This window comes from Mobula birostris, chromosome 8 (assembly GCF_030028105.1).
Source record: "Mobula birostris isolate sMobBir1 chromosome 8, sMobBir1.hap1, whole genome shotgun sequence".
Classification (NCBI taxonomy): Eukaryota; Metazoa; Chordata; class Chondrichthyes; order Myliobatiformes; family Myliobatidae; genus Mobula; species Mobula birostris.
This window is the reverse complement of record NC_092377.1, coordinates 1,196,635-1,213,007: the sequence shown is the minus strand read 5'-3', so window position 1 is coordinate 1,213,007 and position 16,373 is coordinate 1,196,635. Positions and strand designations below refer to the sequence as shown.

Sequence of the window (16,373 nt, the reverse complement as noted above, 5' to 3'; positions counted from 1 at the left end):
GGTCTGAGTCCATTGGACACTCAAAGCTGCTACGCAGGTTGACTCTGAGGTTAAGAAAGCATACGGTGCATTGACCTTCATCAACCGTGGGATTGAACTTAAGAGCCGTGAGGGAATGTTACAGCTATATAGGACCCTGGTCAGACCCCACTTGGAGTACTGTGCTCAGTTCTGGTCACCTCACTACAGGAAGGATGTGGAAGCCGTAGAAAGGGTGTAGAGGAGATTTACAAGGATGTTGCCTGGATTGGGGAACATGCCTTACGAGAATAGGTTGAGTGAACTCGGCCTTTTCTCCTTGGAGCGATGGAGGATAAGAGGTGACCTGATAGAGGTGTATAAGATGATGAGAGGCATTGATCATTTGGATAGTCAGAGGCTTTTTCCCCGGGCTGAATTGGCTAGCACGAGAGGGCATAGTTTTAAGGTGCTTGGAAGTAGGTACAGAGGATATGTCAGGGGTAGGTTTTTTTTACTCAGAGAGTGGTGAGTGCGTGGAATGGGCTGCTGGCAATCGTGGTGGAGGCGAATACAATAGGGTCTTTTAGGAGACTCCTGGATAGGTACATGGAGCTTAGAAAAATAGAGGGCTATGGGTAACCCTAGGTAATTTCTAAAGAAAGTACATGTTTGGCATAGCATTGTGGGCCGAAGGGACTATATTGTGCTGTAGGTTTACTATGTTTCTAAATAATATCAAAGTGGATAGTAAAAGCTTTTTGAAGTATGTAAAAAATAAAAGAGAGATGAGAGTGAATATAGGACTGCTAGAAAATGAGGCAAGAGAAATAATATGGGGGACAAGGAGGTGGATGATGAACTAAATGAGTATTTTGCATCAGTCTTCACTGTGGAAGACACCAGCAGTGTGCCTGATATTCTTGTGTTGTGGGTGCAGTTACTGTTACAAGTGAGAAGGTGCTCAAAAAGCTGAAAGACCTAAAGGTACATAAGTAACCCAGACCGGATGAACTGCACCCCAGGGTTCTGAAAGAGGTAGCATTAGAGGTTGTGGACACGTTAGTAAAGATCCTTCAAAAATCATTGGACTCTGGCATGGTGCCAGAGGACTGGAAAACTGCAAATGTCACTCCACTCTTTAAGAAAGGAGGAGGGCAGCAGAAAGGAAATCATAGACCAGTTAGCCTGACCTCAGTGGTTGAGAAGATGTCAATTGTTAAGGATGAGGTGATGGAGTACTTGGTGACACAGGACAAGATAGTACAAAGTTAGCATGGTTTCCTTCAGGGAAAATCCTGCCTGATGAACCTGTTGGAATTTTTTGAGGAGATTATTAGTAGGATAGATAAAGGGGATGAAGAGGATATTGTATATTTTGGACTTTCAGAAGGCCTTTGTCAAGGTACCACACATGAGGCTGCTTATCGAGTTAAGAGCCCATGGTATGACAAGAAAGTTACTCACATGGTTACAGCATTGACTGATTGGTAGGAGACAGCTAGTGGGAATAAAAGGATTCTCTTCTGGGTGGGTGTCAGTGGCTAGTGGTGTTCCACAGGGGTCAGAGTTGGGACCACTTCTTTTTATGCTGCATATGATTTAGATGATGGAATAAATGTCTTTGTTGCCATGAGAGGTAATGTTGCGGCTATACAGGACCCTGGTCAGACCCCACTTGGAGTACTGTGCTCAGTTCTGGTCGCCTCACTACAGGAAGGATGTGGAAACCATTGAAAGGGTGCAGAGGAGATTTACAAGGATTTTGCTTGGATTGGGGAGCATGTCTTATGAGAATTGGTTGAGTGAACTCGGCCTTTTCTCCTTGGAGCGACGGAGGATGAGAGGTGACCTGATAGAGGTGTATAAGATGACGAGAGACATTGATTGTGTGGATAGTCAGAGGCTTTTGCTCAGGGCTGAAATGGCTAGCACGAAAGGGCATAATTTTAAGGTATTTGGAAGTAGGTACAGAGGAGATGTCAGGGGTAAGTTTTTTTACGCAGAGAGTGGTGAGTGCGTGGAATGGGCTGCCCATGGCAGTGGTGGAGGCGGAAATGATAGGGTCTTTTAAGAGACTCCTGGATGGCTACATGGAGCTTAGAAAAATAGAGGGCTATGGGTAAAGCCTAGGTAGTTGTAAGGTAGGGACATGTTCGGCACAGCTTTGTGGGCAAAAGTGCCTGTATTGTGCTATAGGTTTTCTATGTTTCTATGTTTGCAGATGATACAAAGATTGGTGGAGGGGCAGGTAGTATTGAGGAAAAGGTAGGATGCAGAAGGACTTAGACAGATGTGGAGAATGGACAAGAACGTGGTAAATGAAGTACAATGTTTGGAAAATGCATGGTCATGCACTTTGGTAGTAGAAATAAATGTGCAGACTATATTCTAAATGGGGAGAAAATTCAAGAATCTGAGATGCAAAGGGACTTGGGAGTCCTTGTGCAGAACACCCTAAAGGTTAACTTGCCATCTGAGTCGGTGGTAAGGAAGGCAAGTGCAATGTTAACAATCATTTCAAGAGGTCTGGAATACATGAGCAGGAATGTGATGCTGAGGCTTTATAAGGCACTGGTGAGGGAGGTCACATCTCAAGTATTGTGTGCAGTTTTGGGCCCCTCATCTTAGAAAAGATGTACTGGCATTGGGGAGGGTCCAGAGGAGGTTCACAAGGATAATCCAGGAGTGAAAGGGTTATCATACGAGGAATATTTGATAGCTCTGGGTCTGTACTCGTTGGAATTTAGGAGGACGAGGGTGGGATCTCATTGAAACCTTTCGAATGTTGAAAGGTCTAGACAGAGTAGATATGGAAACATAGAAACATAGACGATAGGTGCAGGAGTAGGCCATTCGGCCCTTCAAGCCTGCACCGCCATTCAGTATGATCATGGCTGATCATCCAACTCAGAACCCTGTACCAGCCTTCCCTCCACACCCCCTGATCCCTTTAGCCACAAGGGCCATATCTAACTCCCTCTTAAATATAGCCAATGAACTGGCCTCAACTGTTTCCTATGGCAGAGAATTCCACAGATTCACCACTCTCTCTGTGAAGAAGTTTTTCCTAATCTCGGTCCTAAAAGGCTTCCCCTTTATCCTCAAACTGTGACCTCTCATTCTGGACTTCCCCAACATCGGGAACAGTCTTCCTGCATCTAGCCTGTCCAATCCCTTTAGGATTTTATACGTTTCAATCAGATCCCCCCTCAATCTTCTAAATTCCAACGAGTACAAGCCTAGTACATCCAGTCTTTCTTCATATGAAAGTCCTGCCATCCCAGGAATCAATCTGGTGAACCTTCTTTGTACTCCCTCTATGGCAAGGATGTCTTTCCTCAGATTAGGGGACCAAAACTGCACACAATACTCCAGGTGTGGTCTCACCAAGGCCTTGTACAACTGCAGTAGTACCTCCCTGCACCTGTACTCAAATCCTCTCGCTATAAATGCCAGCATACCATTCACCTTTTTCACCGCCTGCTGTACCTGCATGCCCACTTTCAATGACTGGTGTATAATGACACCCAGGTCTCGTTGCACCTCCCCTTTTCCTAATCGGCCACCATTCAGATAATAAGAAAGGATGTTTCCCATGGTGGGGGAGTCTAGGACAAGAGGGCACAGCCTCAGGATAGAGGGGCAGCCCTTCAAAACAGATGCAGAGAAATTTCTTTCGCCAGAGGGTGGGAAATTTGTGGCCATATGCAGCGGTGGAGGCCAGGTCGTTGGGTGTATTTAAGGCAGAGATTGATAGGACATGGCATCAAAGGTTATGGGGAGAAGGTCAGGAAATGAGGTTGAGGAGGAGAATAAAAAAGGATCAGCCATGATTGAATGGCGGAGCAGTCTCGATGGGCCAAATGGCCTAATTCTGCTCCTACATCTTATGGTCTTACTTAATAAAAAGAAGAATAGCAACATTTCATGCGAGGGTGAATGGAATGAGTTGCCTGATGAAGTGCTTGAGTGAAACTTCCGGAAGCCACTTTGCCCGAGTACTTTTCTTCACATGCCTCCCCACACTCAGAGGAAGGCTGGCTGCTACTTACCGGATCGGAAGGGAGTTAAAGATTCCTTTCTCCACGTCGAAGGTTTGATGTTGGACACGAGAGAGACCAAATCCCACAACCAGCACGGCCAGGGTGAGGGTGACGAGACGGGTCAGGACAAACACCACTGCCCACACGTTAAACCTGGTCAAAGGCAGCAAGCTCAGTCAACACAGCAGCCACACCGACACCGACAGTGACCCACTGAAGCTCCTCCGTGGCTTCTCCTCATGGTAACCCCGGGGCAGTTCACTGCTGGAGGGCCTGTCCTGTCGGTGTGGGGGGGGCTCACTGCTGGTGGATCTGTCCTGCCATTGGGGGTGGGGTCAGTGTGGGGGGGGGGACCTGTCCTGTCGGTGTGGGGGGGGCTCACTGCTGGTGGATCTGTCCTGTCATTGGGGGTAGGGACAGTGTGGTGGGGACCTGTCCTGTCCATGAGGGTGGGGGGGTCAGTGTGGGGGGGGGGGTCCTAGCACACCAGCAACTGATTCTGCTCACCAGTCTATGATTGAGAAAGGGAAAAGTCTAACGTTCACCCACTTACCCCAAACTTCCCTCACCGATGTCCCCCCCCACTTCCTCCCCCACCAACGCCCCTAACAATCCCACCCCCACCCGCCGTCCCCACCCCTGTGCACTCACAGCCTCTGGTTGTCCTCATTGGAGAAGTACAATAGCCGGGCCAGGTGAAACACCAACTCTGCCACACTCTGTAACACCAGTAACACGAGCCCCAACCGTGTCAGACTGTACACATAAAACACCAGTCAGTACCTACAGCCCTCAGCCCTGGGTCAGTCTCTACTGCTCCTGTTCACAGTTCTCCCCACAGCAATATCCCCCCTCGGCCCAACAACCTAATGTTCCCCCTCGGAAAATTTCCACTCTCACATCAACATCGCCCCCTCAGCGACAAAGAGTCAGCACAGGTACAGACCCTTTGGCCCAATTAGTCTATGCCGACCAGTGTCAATTTCCTACATTCTGACCCTATCGGTCCAAGCCCCACCCCTCCATGGACCTACTGAATGACTTCTCAAATGATGCTGTTGTACTTGCCCCAACCATTTCCTTTGGCAGCTCGTTCCATGTACAGTGGTGCTAGAAAGTTTGTGAACCCTGTAGAATTTTCTCTCTTTCTGCATAAATATGACCTAAAATGAGATCAGATCCTCACACAAGTCCTGAAACTAGACAAAGAGAACCCAATTAAATAAATAACACAAAACATTATTAATTTATTTATTGAAAAAAATGATCCAATATTACATGTATTTGCTGGAAAAAGTATGTGAACCTTTGCTTTCAGTAACTGGTGTGACCCTCATGTACAGAAATCACTTCAACCAAACATTTCCGGTAACTGTTGATCAGTCCTTGGAGGATGAGGGCCGTTCCTCCTTACAAAACTGCTTCAACTCTGGGAATTGGGGGGCTTCCTCGCACGAACTGCTTGCTTCAGGTCCTTCCACAACATTTCAATAGGATTATGGTCAGGACTTTGACTCAGCCACTCCAAACCACGAATTTTCTTCTTTTTAAACCATTCTGTTGTTGATGTATGGATCATTGTCTTGTTGCATTATCCAACCTCTATTAAGCTTTAGGTGACAGACTGCTACCCTGGCATTCTCCTAAAAAATGCCTTGATACAATTTTGAAAGTGTCCAGGCCCGGAGGCAGCATAGCAGCCCTGGACCATGATGCTCCTTCCACCGTGCTTCACAGTTGGGATGAGGTTTTGGTGTTGGTGTGCAGTGCCCCTTTTTCCTCCAAACACAGCAGTGTGCATTTCTGCCAGAAAGTTCAACTTTTGTCTCACCTGTCCACAGAGCATTGTAGGACATCCAGGTAGTCTTTTGCAAACGTGAGATGTTCAGCAATGTTTTTTTGGAGAGAAGTGGTTTTCTCCGTGGTGACCTTCCATGAACACCATTCTTGTTCAGTATTTTCTTATAGTGGACACGTGAACAGAGACTTTAGCAAATTTTAGAGATTTCTGCAGTTCTTTTGCTGTTACCCTTGTGTTCTTTCTCACCTCTTTCAGCACTGTGTATTGTGCTCTTGGTGTGATCACTGCAGGATGCCCACTGCTCGGGAGAGTAGCACCAGTACTGAGTTTCCTCCATTTGCAGACAATTTCCCTTACTGTGGACTGATGAACACTCAGCTCTTTAGAAATGCTCAGTAACCTCCTCCAGCTTCATGCATCTCTATAATCCTCCTTCTAAGGTCCTCTAAAAGTTGTTTTGATCAAGGCATGGTGCACATAAACAGATTTTGCTTGAGAAGACTTTGTGTCTATTTTTGTAGGGCAGAGCACCTCTACAACCCACAACTCCAATCTTATCTCAGTGACTGGAACGCCTGACTCCAAACAGCTTTTGTAGAAGGCATGACACCAGAGTTCACATACCTTTTCCAACAAATACATGTTATATTGGATCATTTTTCACGATAACAAAATGAAATATATTGTTTTTTGTGTTACTTACTTAACTGGGTTCTCTTTATCTAGTCTTAGGATTACGAGATGATCTGATGACATTTTATGCAGAAATAGAGAAAATTCTACAGGGTTCACAAACTTTCAAGCACCACTGTACTCACCCCCCTCTGTGGGAAAAGTTGCCCCTCAGATCCCTGTGAAATCCTTCCCTTCTTTATACTTTATTGTCGCCAAACAATTGGTACTAGAACGTACAATCATCACAGTGATATTTGATTCTGCGCTTCACACTCCCTGGATTACAAATATTAAAGATTAAAGATAGTAAAAATAGTTAAAATTAGTAAATATTAAAAATTTAAATTATAAATCATAAATAGAAAATAGAAAAATGGGAAGTAAGGTAGTGCAAAAAAAAACCGAGGTGGGTTGTGTCCTTGATTATCCTGGCAGCACTGCCCCTTCTCACCAGAAACCTAAGCACACTCCCTAGCTTTGGTCTCCCCTACTGTTACTATCCACCTCATCTATGACTCACAGACCTTTACACATTTCTATAAGATCACTCGTCACTCTCCTACATTCCAAGGAGTAAGACCTAGCGTGGCCAACCTCTCCCTGTAACTGAAGCTCTCCGGTCCCGGCAACTTCTTTGTAAATATGCTCTGTACTCTCTTCAATTTAACCACATCATTTTACAAGAGGGTGAGCAAACTGCAATATAAAATCCCAGTTCCTGCACTGATGTAGGCCAGTGTCGAGCACATTTTTCACCACCCTGTCAACCTGTGATGCTGCTTTGCACTTCCACTCCTCAGTCTCCAATACTCTCCCTAATGCCCTACCATTCACAGTAAACATCCTACACCATTTTGACTTTAAGAAATACATCGCCTCACTTTGCTGTATTGAAATCCGTCTCCTGAAAGTAACCTCGACCCTTCCATATTGACTTCCCAACCTGTACAAATCCCCGGTTTAAAATCCAATATCAGTGCTGAGATTGTAAATAGATCAACTTGGAAACCGCTGTTCCACCTGTCCAGAGTTCAGCAGACAGACCAGTGGGAGTTGTCCCTGTTGCACACTTACTTGAGTAGGTAGGCCCCCGTGATGTGCAGGAAATACAAGGTGATGTAGAGTAACTGACGTGGAATCTCCTCCTGTCAGACACAAAACGCAGCGTGTCACCCACCAACCAACCAAACGAGCTGCAACGGCCCCTCCACACACACACGTTCAGCAAACATTTAACATCTGCCCACTGCACGTTCCCACAGCAGAACTGTTCACCCTCGCTCCCTTTGAGAAGGGGGTGCTGATCCTGTGGGGAGGGGCTCCCACAGAGCTGGTGGAAAGTTCCTAATGTTCCCCCCCCCCACCCCCAGCCAGTGGAGGTGGTGGGTTTGGGAGGAGCTGCCAGAGTATCCTGCAGCCACAGTGAGATGGACCATAGGATACCGATGACAGGGTTTGCTTTGTCCTCGATGGTCAACAATTGTCCATGCTGAACTCATCCAGGCAAATTCCATCACACTTCTGGCTTGTGCCTTGTAGGTGGGGTGTCAGGAGCTGAATCACTGAACACAGGAACCCAGCCTTGGACCTGCCACGCTACTGACTGTGAACAACACACATGAAATGCTGTAGCACTTCAGGTCAGGCAGCATCAATGGAGGAAATAAACAGTAATCCCCCAGTCACATCAGGTCCCGGCCTGCTGAGTTCCTCCACCGTTTTGGTCTGAATTTCTGGCATCTACATAACTTCTTGTGTGTATTACGTCATACAAAGAGCATTTGATGACTCTGGGCCTGTATTCACTGGAATTCAGAATTCAGAATGGTGAAAGGCCTTGATAGAGTAGACATGGAGGGTACATTTCCTGTGGTGGGAGAGTCCAAGACTAGAGGACACAACCTCAGGACAGAGGAGGTTCTTTTAGAACAGTGATGAGGGGGGACTTCTTTAGCCAGAGTGATGAATCTGTGGAATTCATTGCCTCAGCTGGCCTTGGAGGCCAAGTCACTGTGTATATTTAAGGCAGAGGTTGATAGATTCTTGATTGGTCAGGGCATGAAGGGATACAGGGAGACAGCAGGAGATCGGGTCTAGAGGGAAAATGGATCAGTCAGGATGAAATGGTAGAGCAGACCTGATGGGTCGAATGGCCGAATTCTGATCCAGTATCTTCTGAAGTTATGGTATTAATGATGAAGTGGTGGGTCTAGCAGGAGGTCGATGTTAGGGAACTGAGCTATGATGCCACAGCAGGTAGTCAGACTCTCTGCTGTAGGAGGAGATGGACATCACCTGTCAATACTGGGGCAAACACATTACCTGTCACTATCAGACCATGCTGCATGCAGGGACAATATAGCAAAGGAACAGGCCCTTCATCCCACAGTGTCTGGGCTGACCACAATGCCAATCTGCACCTCTACCTTCCTTGAATTCCCTGCTCATTTTCAACGTAATGTCTTTTCATCTGCTATCATAATTATGTGTGCTGTGTGCAACTGTTGGTACTGTGCTTTGCACCTTGGCCTCAGAAGAACACTGTTTAAATTGGCTGTACTCATGTGTATGGCGGAATGACAAATTCGACTGCAAGACCATAAGACAGAGGATCAGAATTAGGCCACAACCCATTGAGTCTGCTTCACCATTTCATCATGGCTGATTTATTATCCCTCTCAACCCCATTCTCCAGCCTTTCTGTGGCAATGATTACCACAGATTCACCACCCTCTAGCTAAAGAAGTTACTCATCCCCATTCTAAATGGATGCCCCTCTATTCTGACTTGCACACTATTGGAAACACCTTCTCCACACAAGTCTATCTAGCCTTTCAATACTTAATGGGTTTCAATGAAATCCTCCCCTCATTCTTCTAAATTCCTGTGTGTACAGGTCTCGAACACTCATCATATGTTAACCGTTTCATTCCTGAAATCATTCTGGTGCACCTTCTCTGGACTGTCTCCAGTGCTGGCACACCTTTCCCTGGATGAGAGGCACAAAACTGCTGACAATACGGGTGAGGCCTCACCTGTGCCTCAAACCCTCAGCATTACATCTTTGCTTTTATAACCTCGTCGTCTTGAAATGAATACTTACACAGCATTTGCTTTCCTCACCACAGATTCAACCTGCAAATTAACCTTTAGGGAATCCTGCATGAGGACTCCCAAGTATTCTAACTGCCACTTCATAATTTACTATCAGAGTACATAGAGTCACCAGATACAACCCTGAGATTCTTTTTCTTACTTAGCAAATACTTAACAAGCAGGGTGGACAAAGGAGAGACAGTGGATGTCATTTGCTTCAATTTTCAGAAGGCATTTGATAAGGTGCCACACATGAGGCAGTTTAACAAGATCAAATCCTGTGGTGTTACAGGAAAGATACTGGCGTGGATAGAGGAATGGCTGACAGGCAGAAAGCAGCAAGTGGGAAGAAAAGGGGCCTTTTCTGGTTGGCTGCAGTGACTAGTGGTGTTCCTCGGCGGTCAGTACTGGGACCACTACATTTCACTACATTACACTATATTGTCAGTGATTTAGGTAATGGAATTTATGGTTTTGTGGCAAAGTTTGCAGATTGGTTGAGTGTACTTTAAACCTTTAAATCAGGACTCAGTAGTCCTGACGAAGGGTTCCGGCCCGAAACGTTGACTGTTCTTTTCCATGGATGCTGCCTGACCTACTGAGTTCCTCCAGCATGTTGTGAGGGTCTTTTAAAAGCCTCTTCGATAGGTACATAGAGCTTAGAAAAATAGAGGGCTATGCGCTAGGGAAATTCTAGGCAGCTTCTAGAGTAGGTTACATGGTCAGCACAACATTGTGGGCCGAAAGGCCTGTAATGTGCTGTAAATTTCTATGTTCCATGATACAAAGATAGGTGGAGGTGTAGGTGGTGCTGAGGAAGCAATGTGATTGCAGCAGGACTTAGACACATTGGAAGAATGGGCAAAAAGTGGCAGATGGAGTACAGTGTGGGGAAATGTATGATAATGCACTTTGGTAAGAGGAACAACAGTGCGGACTATTATCCAAATGGGGAGAAGGTTCAAACATCAGAGGTGCAAAGATAGTTGGGAGTCCTCGAGCAAGACTCTCAGAGGGTTAATTTTACAATTGAGTCTGTGGTAAAGGCGGCAAATGCAATGTTGGCATTTATTTCAAGGGGATAAAGTATAAATGAGATAATGCAGAACCTTTATAAGACACTAGTCAGGCCACACTTCAGACCGTAAGGCCGTAAGATATAGGAGAAGTAGGCCATTTGGCCCATCGAATCTGTTCTGCCATTCAATTATGGGCTGATCAAATTTTTCCAGTCATCTCCACTCCTCTGCCTTCTCCCCGTACTCCTTGATGCCCTGGCTAATCAAGAACCTATCTACCTCTGCCTTAAATACACCCAATGATTTGGCCTCCACAGCCGCTCATGGCAACAAATTCCACAGATTTACCACCCTCTGACTAAAGTAATTTTCCACATCTCTGTTCTAAGTGGACGTCCTTCAATCCTGAAGTCATGTCTCCTGTCCTAGAATCCCCTACCATGGGAAATAACTTTGCCACATCTAATCTGTTCAGGCCTTTAACATTCAGAATGTTTCTATGAGATCCCCCCCCTTATTCTCCTGAACTCCAGGGAATACAGCCCAAGAGCTGTCAAATGTTCCTCATACGGTAACCCTTTCATTCCTGGAATCATTCTCGCGAATCTTCTCTGAACCCACTCCAACGGAAACATAGAAAACCTACAGCACAATACAGGCCCTTCAACCCACAATGCTGTGCCGAACATGTCCCTAACTTAGAAATTACCTAGGCTTACCCATAGCCCTCTATTTTTCTAAGCTCCATGTACCTATCCACGAGTCTCTTAAAAGCCCCTATCATATCCGCCTCCACCACTGTCACCGGCAGCCCATTCCACACACTCACCACTCTCTGCATTGTTACATACCTTGTGGGTATCTTGTGACTGTCTATTGACCATGATGTAATTCAGTATCTTGTGAGCATGATGTAATGGTCTTGTGATGGAGGGGTGATGTAATTTTCCCACCAGTGTGAGGTCACGTGATGACATGCTCTCAACAGGTATATAACTGGACACCCCTGTTGTTACACAGTTTAGTTCGTTGTTTAATTCCTCAGTTATTCCGTTATGCTGCATATTCATCTCATGACGCAGTTTCATTTTAAAGTTGAGTTTTACTTTCTATTGTAAGTCTAGTATTGGAGAGTGAAGATCTTACTAAAGTACGGGAGCCTGAAGGATCGAGTAAAGTTGGTGTCTTTCGGCGGTTTCATAAAGGATCGACCTTATTGAATCTTCGTTCAGAAATAGTGACCTGCATCTAAGGTAACCCCTGTAATATCAGCAAGGTTTTTGGCCGTGTTCATTCGCCTAGAAAAGGTCAATTTCTTTAAGCCGTTTACTTCCTTCGTCGTGAATCCTTTGGAGAATCAGCAGTAACGTCACGTCTTCGAAGAAATCTGTTTCCAGAGAAGTCTCTCCTTATTGACTGTGTAAATCACTTGGACTTGCGAATTTACCCTTTTAAGATCTGTGTTCAAATTTACCACTTTAAGAACTGTTCCGGAGTTGCCGTATAGCAGTCATCTTCCAGTTAAGTTAGTCGTTTGAATACTTTTCACTATTGTTGAGCAGAGTTTAATAAATGTTTATGTTTGTTTATAAAACCTGACTCAATTATATATTTGTTGTTGCTGGTCATGTGACAGCATAAAAAACTTACCCCTGACATCTCCTCTGTACCTACTTCCAAGCACCTTAAACTGTGCCCTCTTGTGTCAGCCATTGCAGCCCTGGGAAAAAGCCTCTGACTATCCACACGATCAATGCCTCTCGTCATCTTGTACACCTCTATCAAGTCACCTCTCATCCTCCGTCGCTCCAAGGAGAAAAGGCCGAGTTCACTCAACCTGTTCTCATAAGGCATGCTCCCCAATCCAGGTGTAACACACTGTAAGGTTTCACAGCTAGGGCTGAGATAATGGCTTCTCTGTAATATTCCACTGTTGAGGTAATGGTTTCTCTGTAGCAGCAATGTTTGGGTTATGACTAGAGATAACGGGACATATTAGCCAATGAGCAGCATGTTGTTCCTTCTTGTGTAACTAGGAGACGGGAACTTGCGGTCTTTTGCCGGGGAGAGATGAGGAGAGAAGACACGAGTGGAGAGAGTTGTAGATTGCCGGAAGGAGTGGACTTGGAGTGAGGGTCTGAAGGTCAGCGATGACTGGAGGAGGTCGATGGTGGATGACCGGCTTATCAGTGAGCTCCAACATTGCGCAATAGTCTGTTTCATAAGAGTGGGCTCTTTTCTTTTTTTTTGTTTATTTACTAACCAGACAGTCCAATTAAGAATTATAAAGCTCATGTTTAATCGCATATTGTTATTTCGTGGTACTGATGTGTAACAGGGGACACATCACGCAGCATCCACCCAAACGAGATTTCTTAAGTTTGGCCGGACCAGGGGCTATCACCCCCTATATTAAGCCGCTTCCCGAAGCGAGAGTTACAGAGGCAACGTCCTTGTAAATCTCCTCTGCACCTTTTCTAGTTTCCACATCCTTCCTGTAGTGAGGCGACCAGAACTGAACACAGTATTCCAAGTGAGGTCTGACCAAGGTCATATATTTCAAAACTCGTTAGATTCTGGACTAGTTCCTGAGGATTGGAGGGTGGCTAATGTAACCCCACTTTTTAAAAAAGGAGGGAGAGAGAAACCGGGGAATTATAGACCGGTTAGCTAACGTCGGTGGTGGGGAAACTGCTGGAGTCAGTTATCAAAGATGTGATAACAGCACATTTGGAAAGCGGTGAAATCATCGGACAAAGTCAGCATGGATTTGTGAAAGGAAAATCATGTCTGACGAATCTCATAGAATTTTTTGAGGGTGTAACTAGTAGAGTGGATAGGGGAGAACCAGTGGATGTGGTATATTTGGATTTTCAAAAGGCTTTTGACAAGGTCCCACACAGATTAGTGTGCAAACTTAAAGCACACGGTATTGGGGGTAAGGTATTGATGTGGATGGAGAATTGGTTAGCAGACAGGAAGCAAAGAGTGGGAATAAACGAGACCTTTTCAGAATGGCAGGCGGTGACTAGTGGGGTACCGCAAGGCTCAGTGCTGGGACCCCAGTTGTTTACAATATATATTAATGACTTGGATGAGGGAATTAAATGCAGCATCTCCAAGTTTGCGGATGACACGAAGCTGGGTGGCAGTGTTAGCTGTGAGAAGGATGCTAAGAGGATGCAGGGTGACTTGGATAGGTTGGGTGAGTGGGCAAATTCATAGCAGATGCAATTTAATGTGGATAAATGTGAAGTTATCCACTTTGGTGGCAAAAATAGGAAAACAGATTATTATCTGAATGGTGGCTGATTAGGAAAAGGGGAGGTGCAACGAGACCTGGGTGTCATTATACACCAGTCATTGAAAGTGGGCATGCAGGTACAGCAGGCGGTGAAAAAGGCGAATGGTATGCTGGCATTTATAGCGAGAGGATTTGAGTACAGGAGCAGGGAGGTACTACTGCAGTTGTACAAGGCCTTGGTGAGACCACACCTGGAGGATTGTGTGCAGTTTTGGTCCCCTAATCTGAGGAAAGACATCCTTGCCATAGAGAGAGTACAAAGAAGGTTCACCAGATTGATTCCTGGGATGGCAGGACTTTCATATGAAGAAAGACTGGATGAACTGGGCTTGTACTCGTTGGAATTTAGAAGATTGAGGGGGGATCTGATAGAAACGTATAAAATCCTAAAGGGATTGGACAGGCTAGATGCAGGAAGATTGTTCCCGATGTTGGGGAAGTCCAGAACAAGGGGTCACAGTTTGAGGATAAAGGGGAAGCCTTTTAGGACCGAGATTAGGAAAAACTTCTTCACACAGAGAGTGGTGAATCTGTGGAATTCTCTGCCACAGGAAACAGTTGAGGCCAGTTCATTGGCTATATTTAAGAGGGAGTTAGATATGGCCCTTGTGGCTACAGGGATCAGGGGGTATGGAGGGAAGGCTGGGGCGGGGTTCTGAGTTGGATGATCAGCCATGATCATAATAAATGGCGGTGCAGGCTCGAAGGGCCGAATGGACTACTCCTGCACCTATTTTCTATGTTTCTATGTTTCTATATAGCTGTGACATTACCTCTCAGCTCTTAAATTCAATCCCATGTTGATGAAGGCCAATGCAGCATATGCCTTCTTAACCACAGAGTCAACCTGCAACCTGGACTTCAAGATCCCTCTGATCCTCCACACTGACAAGAGTCTTACCATTAATACTATATTTTGCCATCATATTTGACTTACCGTAATGAACCACATCACATTTATCTGGGTTGAACTCCATCTGCCACTTCTCAGCCCAGTTTTGCATCCAATCAATGTCCTGCTGTAACCTCTGACAGCCCCCCACACTATCCACAACACCCTCAACCTTTGTGTCATCAGCAAATTTACTAACCCATCCCTCCACTTCCTCATCCAGGTCATTTATAAAAATCAAGAAGAGTAAGGATCCCAGAACAGATCCCTGAGGCACTCCATTGGTCACCGACCTCCATGCAGAATATGACCCGTCTACAACCACTCTTTGCCTTCTGTGGGCAAGCCAGTTCTGGATCCACAAAGCAATGTCCCCTTGGATCCCATGCCTCCTTACTTTCTCAATAAGCCTTGCATGGGGTACCTTATCAAATGCCATGCTGAAATCCATATACACTGCATCTACTACTCTACCTTCATCAATGTGTTTAGTCACATCCTCAAAACATTCAATCAGGCTCATCAGGCACAACCCGCCCTTGACAAAGCCATGCTGACTATTCCTAATCATATTATACCTCTCCAAGTATTCATAAATCCTGTCTCTCAGGATCTTCTCCGTCAACTTACCAACCACTGAAGTAAGACTCACTGGTCTATAATTTCCTGGACTAGCTCTACTCCCTTTGTTGAATAAGGGAACAACATCTGCAACCCTCCAATCCTCCGGAACCTCTCCCGTCCCCATTGATGATTCAAAGAGGTTCCTCCCTCGCCTCCCACAGTAGCCTGGGGTTCATCTCACCTGGTCCCAGAGACTTATCCAACTTGATGCTTTCCAAAAGTTCCAGTACATCCTCTCTCTTAATATCCACATGCTCAAGCTTTTCAACCCACTGTAAGTCATCCCTACAATCACCAAGATCCTTTACTGTAGTGAATACTGAAGCAAAGTACTCATTAGGTACCTCTGCTATCTCCTCCGGTTCCATATACACTTTTCCTCTGTCACACTTGATTGGTCCTATTCGCTCATGTCTTATCCTCTTGCTCTTCACATACTTGTAGAATGCCTTGGGGTTTTCCTTAATCCTGCTCACCAAGGCATTCTCATGGCCCCTTCTGGCTCTCCTAATTTCTTTCTTGAACTCCTTCCTGCTAGCCTTATAATCTTCTGGATCTCTATCTTTACCTAGATTTTTAAACCTTTCGTAAGCTCATCTTTTCTTCTTGACTAGACTTACAACAGCCTTTGTACACCACGGTTCCTGTACCCTACCATCCTTTCCCTGTCTCACTGGAATGTACCTATGCAGAACTCCACACAAATATCCCCTGAACATTTGCCACATTTCCTCCGCACATTTCCCTGAGAACATCTGTTTCCAATGTATGCTTCCAATTTCCTGCCTGAAAGCCTCATATTTCCCTTTATTTCAATTAAACGCTTTCCTAATTTGTCTGTTCCTATCCCTCTCCAATGCGATGGTAAAGGAGATAGAATTGTGATCACTATCTCCAAAATGCTCTCCCATTGAGAGACCTGACACCTGACCAGATTCATTTCCCAATACCAGATCAA

The 16,373-nt window shown here is 45.5% G+C and overlaps 1 protein-coding gene across 3 annotated transcripts in view; it reads right to left on the bottom strand.

Moving 5' to 3' along the window:
- The window catches only part of tram2 (translocation associated membrane protein 2), an 83,359-nt gene that overhangs the window by 15,467 nt on the left and 51,519 nt on the right, over positions 1–16,373 (bottom strand). For all 3 annotated transcript variants that reach the window (XM_072264683.1, XM_072264682.1, XM_072264684.1), the window contains exons 7-9: positions 7,555–7,625; positions 4,656–4,760; positions 4,014–4,157 (exon numbers count right to left, since the gene is read on the bottom strand). In XM_072264683.1, the coding sequence (XP_072120784.1) occupies positions 4,014–4,157; positions 4,656–4,760; positions 7,555–7,625 (320 nt within the window). The remainder of the gene's footprint in view (positions 1–4,013; positions 4,158–4,655; positions 4,761–7,554; positions 7,626–16,373) is intronic.